This window comes from Molothrus ater, chromosome 1, assembly GCF_012460135.2.
Source record: "Molothrus ater isolate BHLD 08-10-18 breed brown headed cowbird chromosome 1, BPBGC_Mater_1.1, whole genome shotgun sequence".
Classification (NCBI taxonomy): domain Eukaryota; kingdom Metazoa; phylum Chordata; class Aves; order Passeriformes; family Icteridae; genus Molothrus; species Molothrus ater.
Genome location: NC_050478.2, coordinates 32,543,463 through 32,553,459, shown reverse-complemented (window position 1 = coordinate 32,553,459; position 9,997 = coordinate 32,543,463). Strand labels below are relative to the sequence as shown.

The 9,997-nt window shown below is 44.3% G+C and overlaps 1 protein-coding gene across 1 annotated transcript; it reads right to left on the bottom strand.

The window, feature by feature from the left end:
* Positions 1-1,684: 1,684 nt before the first annotated feature.
* LOC118701835 (nucleoporin NUP42-like) lies at positions 1,685-9,176 on the bottom strand. The gene is given in 8 exon segments (XM_036406764.2): positions 1,685-2,468; positions 2,602-2,686; positions 3,787-3,873; positions 5,740-5,816; positions 6,125-6,148; positions 6,151-6,218; positions 6,878-7,127; positions 9,068-9,176. Coding segments are annotated over 8 exon segments (1,311 nt in total). The 3' UTR covers positions 1,685-1,857.
* Between the last annotated feature and the right edge of the window lie 821 nt (positions 9,177-9,997).

Genomic DNA, 9,997 nt, shown 5'->3' with positions numbered 1-9,997 from the left:
AAACAAACAAACAACAAAAAAAAAAGTTGGAAAAAGGAGGAGTTTAAAAAGTGAAAGAATTGTAGCTAATAGAAGGTATTATTTAGCCTCCTTTGTGCTTGCAACCAACTTTGATAAGAAGTATACGAAAAGCAGAAAAGGACAAACAGAAAAAAAAATATACACAGAGCAAATATTGGGATAGATTTCTTTGGTCTAATAAATGGTTGCCTATTTTCTGCAGTTTAGTGAGCCCCCTAGAGTAATATTATTCCCTTCTCTTCTGTCCTATCCTTATCCCTACTTCTGCAGCTTGCCTTTTGCCAGGTAAGTCGTATCAAACTGCTCCCTGCCATCTTTTCAGAAGCCCATTTGTGAAAACACCAAATCCTAGTACCTCTGTAACAGTAATTTTTCAAAATTTTAAGGGTGAGGAGATGATTTTAAAAACCACGTTTGATCAAACTTTTTTATTTTTTGTTGTCAGAATTAGGAATACCTCACCTAATCTTTGTTTATTAATGGCAATATGACCTAACACTTAAAAATTCCCTTCTTCCTCTAGGTCTCCATGTGTTAGAAGGATGCTTGAGAACATCTAGCCAATACTGTTTGGGTGTGTGCAGGAGAATATCCAGATTTTTATGGCCTTACAATTTTTATTTTTTTTTAAAGCAAAATACTTCCATTTAAAACAGCACATGCTCCCTTTGAAGCCTGGGAAGCTCCTAGAGCAGTTGAGCAGCAATAGGCTGCTGAGACATGCAACGCCTGCAATTTCTGCTACATCCGCACTGAGCACACACTGAGGAACCTGGATCTCCACGGAGGCTGCAGGGGTCTGCCCCCAGCCTGCCATTCTAGGTGCTGTTCCACTCATTCCCACTCTTTCAGCAAGCCAGTCTCTGATGGACCTGTGGTGGGACATACAGCACAGGTGAAGTTTTATGTAGGACCACGAGGTCCATACTGAGAACTGAAATATTATCTACAAGTGTTTAAGAAACCACTGATTTAGTTACGTGTATCCTGAAGTAAACTTTTGCTTTCCTCTTAAAGATGAGCTCTGACAATTATTGACTACTAAGGGGAAGGCCTGCTCAAGAGCAAATGTTCTTTCCTGAGTCTAGGTTATCCTCTGGAAGACTCCTGACTCCTGCTTTAGAGTGTCTTGGCAACAAAACTGATCCCTTAACATCATGACTTCAGGAGAGGTAACGTTAGTATATGCACCCATCAAATTTTGAGAACCTGACATCATTCACAGAAAGGCAGTTTTGCTATTGCTTGCTAAGTCTCAGCTAAGAGGCACCAAAACAAGAACCCACAAGCTCCTTCTGCGGGATGAATGCTTTCAGGGCTGTGTATGACATTCCTGCAGGCTTGGTGACCTCAGGTGAAACTACTAAAAAAAGCTGAATTGTGGCAACTGGCACAGGAACTGGCTCCCAGGGGACAGAAAAGTGTAGTGTGGCACAGACCACACAGGAGCCATCCCTCTCTCTTGACACACAGCCCTCCAACACTGCACAAACAATTTGAAGAGGGGTAAGAAAAGGCTGTCCAACAACAAGAACTGTAACTGCATGTGTCTTTCTAGGGTTCCATTCACAGTAGGCTGTGAATACTTGACTGAAGCAATGTTTCTTTAGACACAACATTTTTATAAACAGTGTTTCCCCAGAATTTCACAGGACAACAAATTGAAGGAAATACTCCATTTTATTTTCAACAGTTCATTTCTCAGATGTAAAAAGCCTGTCCCAAAATAACCAAAAAACTACAAAATACAAAGTCCACATGTTTATATTGGTAACTTTATTCCTGCAGGAGACTTGAGAGATGAAACAAAAGTTAAAAGTAGCATTTTACTTCATTTCAAAACATGTTACTTCTGAATAAACTTATAAGGTCGAAAGCATTTAAAAGTTCTACTGGTGGTGGCTTCAGAGGAATCTTTCCAATTGTGAACTCCTTTGCTTCAAACTGTTGCCACTCTTCAGCTGACAGTTGGCTCTTGGGAGTGAATAACTTGTCTGAGGCAGGGCTGGAGTTGGTGGCTGCAGCAGACGCTGAGGTGACAGGATGTGCAGAGGTACTGGTGCTCTGCCCAAATAAAGCACCGCTCGAGGGCGAGCCAGAAGGGGCTACGGTGGCACCAAAGGCTCCAAAGGCTGCTGGAGTGGTGCCTGCAGAGCTCCCAGCAGAAGCACTGCCAAAGCCTGAGAAGCCAGAAGTCCCAAAGGCACCAGCCGGGGCAGCTGCTTTAAAGGAGAAGGAGGCTGCGGATGGAGCGGCCGGGCTGCCAAAGCCGACGGATTGGGGTGTGCTGGGAGAGGATGCTGTCCCAAATGCAGGAGGATTTGCAGCAGCAGAAGAGCTCCCAGCAGCAGGGCTGCTCCCAGATGATGCTGAACTGATGAGGCTGGAACTGGCTTTAAAGGAGAAATTGCTGGCACTGGTACTACTACTGCTGCTCACAGGAAAGCCTGCAAGTAGAGAATTGACAAAAAATATTAGAATCGGTACCCCAGGGATACTAAACCAGTGTTGTACTTCAAAGATGATGCAGCAAACGGCAAAAAATGTGTAAATGTTTTGGCTCTTAGCATGGGAACTTACTTGACAGCCCAAAGCCTGAGGTTTGCTGTCCTCCCATTCCAAAGGCAGGTGCTGCTTGAGTGCCTGTGGCCTTGAAAGCAGAGAGCTGAAAAAATTCCAGAGACATACATGAAAACTAGATTCCAAAACAGGCAACTCTCTCTCAGTAGCTAGTTGAAACAAAACCAGAGCTGCCCAGTCCTACTGAACCCTACTCCAACCATGCTGGACAGTGATCACTCCTCACAACTGCAGTTTTTAAGTGCTCTAAGGCCATACCTGCTCTTCTCTGTAAAACCCTCCAGAAATGCAAATCTGTAACAACTGATCAATTTTTGCCTGTCAGTCCACGACCTGATCCCCTCTGGGAGCTCTCATTCCCACCTCCTACAGTTCCAGGTTGTGCTCCAGGTCTGTATTTAGGGCACAGCTTTGACTCACTCTGTTCCCTGTCCTCAGCACATCTGTGTCTGTCACTGTCTCCTGTGGTAAAGCCCAAATCCTGCTTGTCCACCTTCAGCACTGAACAGACCAAGGGCTGGGACCACATCACTCAACCTTCCCTGCACTTCATGCAGCCTGCACTCAGAGAGAGCCACTTCCTCTGCCTCCCTGATTATGAGCTTGAAGTCAGGCATTTGCTTCTGCAAACCCATCTCCATTCACAAGTGTTTGTCACCTTGCCAGGACCAATGAGTCCTTCTGTCTTCACATGGTATCCAAAGGCTTCTCTCCCACCTATCCCTCAATTCTGACATTGGCCAAATGCTCCATTTATCCTAAGGTGTCCTGGAGGGGAATTCTGGTCCAGTCTGCTGATCCTCTCTTGGAAGAGTCAACATCAGCACATGGGAAAAAAAAGTGTGGTGGGGATTGGCCTCTTCCTGGTCATGTACAGAGCCAGATGCCAAACTTAAGCTCTGGTTGTTTTCATGTGGCTTGCAATGAGAGTATTCCAAAGCTGGGATCCAGCTGCTGCCTTGCTACCATGGAACCATCCCTATGCATGTTTTTCCTCAGTTAACTGAAGGGGTTTATAATAGCACCTGGAATTCACTGATTTCAGGAGTCCAGAGAATAGGCCAGGTTGCACATCACAATTGCCACATCTCAGAAATCTTTTTAGCCATAATAAACATCTGTGTAAATTACTTCATTAAAAATGACATCAGGCAGAGAGACATGTTGCCATTTGTGAATACTTACCAAAGATGCTTTTGTGGATGCATTTAAACCTTTCAACTGAAGTAGCCGATTTTTCCATTGCATTGCTAAATTTTGAACAGCATCTATCTGAAAAGTGGTAAATAAAAGCATGGTTTTATTATTTAAGACTTAAAAACAAAAGAGTCTTCTGGCAACTGAAGGGAAAAAAGATATCTAGAATTAGAAGAGAAATTTCAGTAACCCAATAAAATATTTTCTTTCCTGAAACTTCAACGTGAGGAGCTGATGTCTTTGTTTTTAACAGAGAATTCCTTTAAAATCTCTTACTATTGTCCTTAAATCAACCCTTTTACTTTACATAGGAGTAACATTCAGACAAGTTCTGGGACTTTTCAAATCCAAGTTCTACTTTTTTTCTGAATTAGATGCTGGGGGGGGGGAAATGACACAAAACAAGATATGTAAGTTTTATATATATGAGAACAGACTCTACAATCTGGCCTTTCCACTTATGCACTCACTCACTAGACTGAAGTCCTAAGATTTACCTTAGCTTCTTCCATATTTGCAGAAAAAAAATACCCACTTTCAAACCACTGTTATTCAGAACAGTTCCATTGTATCATCCTAAAATAGTTACTTTTGATGAAATTACCTTCCCTAATTTAAATCAACCTCCTGAGTGTGATCCATCAGATAACTGCACAAAACAGTGCAGCAATAAATGGTGTCTGTGTCTTGATAACTGTGATTTAGTACTAAGCAAAAACCTAAAAAGTTTTCAAACAACCTTTCGGGAATTCCAAATGTGTATTTCCTACATTTATACTTAAGTTTAGCAACACACCTAATTTGATGCCTGGCATAATTGAATGTTCTCTAAAACCTAAACAAGTAAAACACCTAGTGTCACAAATGCCTGCAAAAATTGAGTGAGTAATCTTTTTGTAGACAAATTCCTTCACTTTTCAAAAGAGTCTTACATCACAAACATCAATAATTCTTTTGTGTCTAGTCACATGCTGGAAGATCATGTTGCTTGGTATCTGCTCCTGTACAACAAACTGGAAAATTCAGATTTTGGCCCAGTTTAAGAATAGAAACACAGAAAAGACATGATGTACCTAAACATTTTTTAAGAGAACTGTATCATACAGTTATCATCTATACACTGAGAGTTAGGAAAACTTGCATTTACTGCTTACATGAGATCACTATTTATTTATTTAAACAGCCATGGAGAGCAGATTGTTTATTATTTGTTATTTATTATTATTTTAGTTTATTATTTTAATTGAAATTTTAAAAATTATGTGTCTCCTGTCTCTACAAATGTGATTCTGGTAAATCTAAACCTATGAAGCAAGAATGGTGACAAGAGCAATTCCTTCTGTAACACAGAACCAAGAAGAGGAAAGAGTGTGATGTAGTTTGAATTAATTTGTACTTGCAGCTGTCCAACAGCCTAATTTCTTTCCTGGCACAGCAATAAACTGTTAGCTTCCTTGGTATTGACAGGACTACAAGGGAGGCATGATACATACACACTGAGAGATGTTTTATATAAAAACATATGCCTTACTTCCAAATGAGTATATACATATCTGTTTCTAGAAAATAAGTATCTGCTATTTTCATCATTAATTTCCTGCAACAAAGGTATGTAAAAGAACAAGGTCAAGTTCTATTTAAAGCACCAAATAACCACCTACAACAATCAAACTACCTAATAGTGTATAAGGCATTAAACTTCTGAAACAGGATTCAAGTAACTTCTACAAATAACACACAGGAGCAGGGAAAAGATTCATTCAAGGAGTGTCTAACAGCAGTTTTTGCATTTGCTTTGATGCACAGGAATTGAAGAGTATTTTGGCATTCTGACAATTTCCTAGAGTTGGAGATAAATGAATCAAGAGTTGCCACCTGAAGAACAGTAACAAGTCCTGTCCCAAGAGTGTCCACACCAGCCAACATTTTATAAATACTTACATAATTCCCAATGATATTGTTTGCTCTGCTGTCATAATACTCCACACGCAGCTCTTCTGGCGAGACATCTGAAAAGCCTGCAAGGACAGAAGAGTCAAAAACTTCCAAGAAATACTTCCAATTGCCCTCTACAGTTATGAGGACATGCACCTTGATACATTGTCTCTCTTAAGAGAGCTATAGACAGAGACAAAAAAAAAGATTCATTACAGAGTGTCAGAAGTGTGAACGTCCAAACTGAATTTGCCATCCGCTAATATTCTTTTCTGTTGTATCACAAGGCCAATCATCACCTGGCAAATGGTTGCTCAGAGGTACAACAATGTTGCAAGTCACAGAAACATCCTCAACAGCAGCAATACACAACACTGAAAACATTACCTACCTGAGACATTCGGCTTTTCTTCATTGGTGAGTAACATGAAAGTATCCATTGTCCAGATGATTCCCAAATTTCCATGTCTTTCACTACACATTCACTAACAAAACAAAATCACAGATGAAGCTGAAATTGCATGGTCAAACAAAAAATGCCAGTAACAACCAATTGAAACAATTGGTTTGAATCCAAATTTAGAGTCAAAAACCTGCTACCATGAAAACCAAGTGTTTTCTTAACGTAATTTCAAAAAAGTAATGGAAAGTGTTTCCAAAGCCTTGCTTCTTTGGGAAATCACACTGCTGCTTCTCAGTACCTGCCTGCAGCTGCTCGTCACTTGTAGCTGACTGTAACATACACCTCTATGAAACCAATAGTTTTGCTGTTGGCAGAAAGATTTGTTGTCTTAAGTGACAAAAAACAAAGTAAAATAATTCATTTGCTTAAAGGGGCTTTGATTTCTTATTTTCAAGCACTGAAATCTGTTTCCTTCCTTATCCTCCTGATTACAACTTAAATACCACACCATATTACTAATATCACAGTTGACTGTCTGCCCAGCCCAGGTGCCAAACAAGGATCACTTCCTCCCCATGCCAGCATCATTCCAGAGACCCAAATGAAGTGATGTTCTCTATGTTTCTTCCCATGTCCCAGCTTTCTCCTCAGGATCCTGTCCTCTGCATTATCTCTAGGAAGTCAGTGAGCTTTCAACCTGCTCATTCTAAATGCTTCCAGTAAGACAGGACTGTAACTTACAGAAGTCTCTCCTCTTCATCTTTAGAGCCATCAGCAACACTCTGACTGCTGGCTAAGGCAGAGAACCTGTTCTGTGAAAAGTCTGCATTTCTGCTGCTGCCTCCTGACGATCCAAAGTCAGAGGAGCCAAAGAATCCTCTTCCGTGATCTCTGCTGCCACCCCACGTATCAGACTTGAAGGAAGATGGCTGGATAACATTACTGTATCTCTGGTTAGAGGTACCCCATCCTCCTCCTCCTCCTCTAGTACCTGCCAATTAAAACAAACAAACAGAAAAGCAAACAACAGACATTTTAAATCATTAAGATATGAATCAACATCAGCAAAAACTGTAAGTATAACTAGTCTTGCAGTGACAATAAAAAAGTTTGAAATTAAAACATAGTTTTTTCCTAATAAGTTAACCTCATTATTAAGTCAGCTTAACTAGTGAGTTACCCAGGGTAGTTCTCAAGTCCTGCTTCTCAAACAGAACAGTTTGGGTTGGAAGGCTCCTTTAAAAGTCATCTAGTTCCATCTCCTCATGAGTTCCATGAGCAGAGACACCTTCAACTACATCACCGTGCCAACAACACATGGCACTGCAGAAAGACACTGGCTCAGTTTTGCTTAGGTTGTTTCATGAAGTAACTACCCCAGCAGAAAAAGATTAAATTGAACACACCATAAATTTATGTTAGGGGTTCATGCCTCTGTAGCTCCAGCAGGGGCTCTGCTCCAGCACAGGGAGCTCCTGAGTTTCATTCTGAGACCTTGGACACACCTGTGTTGTTAGAGGCAAACCCTGACCCTCCTTCCAGCAGGAATAAGGACAAGTGGCTGCAGTGAGTTCCTGCCATGCCATCACTGCAGCCCTCAGCTCTCTGTCGTGCCCTGTCGGGTCCAGCTGTCTGTCTCTGCCCTGACACGGGTAGAGTGGTTCTTGGGTGGCACGCGTTTCAAAGGACGAGTCCGGACTCTTCAGCTTTTCGATCTTCAGATTGTTTATTGTTTCTTATCTACCAAATTTTCTGTCTGCCCAACAGAGGTCTGATCTGCAAGGCAGCCAAGGGCACTCTGACCACCCACGGGGCGGTCATGTCTTTTTATACTAAAATCTATGTAAATGATATTTACCTTTATTTTCCAATACTTTTCACCCATGTTAGCAAGTGCACCTTCACCATAAACCAATCCCCAAGTGCCAACATCACCACAGGAGATGGAGGACAAGAAGAAGACAGAAGAAGGACGAGACACACCCTGATCCCTCCATCTTGTCTCCATAACCCCCCTGTACCAAAAACCTTAAAGTCTATATTTCACCCTCTAAATGTGTCCCTTTTACACCCTTCACTCTAAAGTGATTCTCATGTCCTCAAACTCTTGTTACTTCTGTGGATGGATCAAAATCAAGGCACCAAACACTCTTGGCAACATTCCAGGATTTCCGAGACCCCCCAAGGGTTCTCCTGGCATCTCTGGACATCGGGAACGATGTGCTGAGATCCCACAGTGCCCTTTCCCTTCCCAAAGCTCCCAAACACCCAGAGCAGATGAGAATGGAAACAGCCTTCACTGGGTACAACACACAGCTGCTGGAAACTTGCTCGCTGCTCGTGAGAACAGACTTTTCCAAGGCGTTTTCCCACTGCCTTGCGGCACATCCCGCAGTCACAGAATCGCAAGATCAATTATCGAGTTCGACCAAACAGCACCTTGACCAAACAGACCTCTGACCAAACAGCACCGTGTCAACTAGACCATGGCACAAGTGCCACATCCAGTCTTTCCTTAAGCGCCTCCAGGGACAGTGACTGCACCACCTCCCTGGGCAGTCCATTCCAATGTTTCCTCACGCTTCCTGTGACTGCCCAACCAACCCTCCCTGGTGCAGCTTACGGCTGTGTCTCCTGGTGGGCTGGGAGAAGAGACCGACCTCCCCCTGCCCACAGCCTCCTGTCAGGCGCTTGTAGGAAGCGATAAGCCGCCCCCAAGTCTCCTTTTCTCCAGGCTAAACACCCCCAGCACCCTCGGCCGCTCCTCACAGGACCTGTGCTCAGACCCTCCGTCAGAGCTCAGCTCGGCGAGTGCCGAGCCCGAGGCTGCTGCCGACACCCGCCCGGCCCGCTCTGCTCCGGAGCGGCGCCCGGGGCGGGCAGCCCCGCGTCCCCCCGCCCTCCCGCCCCGTCGCGGCGCGGAGCGGGTACCGTGGGCCGGGGGCGGCCCGGGGCGGCCGGCGGCGCCGCGGGGGTGCTCGTTCCAGCAGCGCTCCCCGAAGCGGCAGTAGCCGCGCAGGAAGAACTGGCAGACGCCCATGGCCGCCCCGCCGTCGCGCGGCTCTGACGCGCTGGGCGGGCGCCGGGCGGGCCCGCGGGTGGGGCCGGGCCGGGCCGGGCTGGGCTCGGCACCGGGCAGGGCCGGCGAGAGGCGGGAATAGGCCGGCACATGCATCCCGTCGGAGCTAGGGATAGCGCAGTAACAAGCTGCTGATAAAACCAAATGCGGATTTGATTTGTGCTGTGCAAACCTGCAGTCGCGGACACAGTAAAATAGCCGCCCCTCGGCTGTGACTGCCCCTGTCTCACATAAGCTCCACACAGCCTGCGCGGTAAAGCGCTTCTGTGCTGTATCTTTCCGGGGAGACTAAGGGATGTATAGCCCATGGCTACAGAATCAGCAGGGTCGGAAGAGACCTTTAGGATCACCCAGTCCAACCACCAACGTATCCCTACCACTGCAACCCACTAAACCACATCACCCCGCAGATCCAGGCACCGCTTAAACACCCCTAGGGATGGTGATGTCTGCAAAAATTGGATTAATTACCCAGTGAGAAGCCAATAATTATGAATTTGAAAGACTCTTTATTTCACAGTTGCACAAGCCAGGGTGCTAGATGGTACTCCACAAATCAGGCACACCAACTATCAAAACTTTTTCTATTTATACATTTTAGCAAATGAACTAGCATTCATTGGCTACAAGTTACACAGCTCTTACTAATTTGTATTCTATCTTCTATTGGTTAATTGTTCTCTCATTTCTCATGTCAATTAGTCCGCATGCTCAGTCTTTCTCTTCTTGTGGGCCCGTGGGTTTCTTGGGTTGGTGGTCCATAAGCTGCTGGTCACAGATCC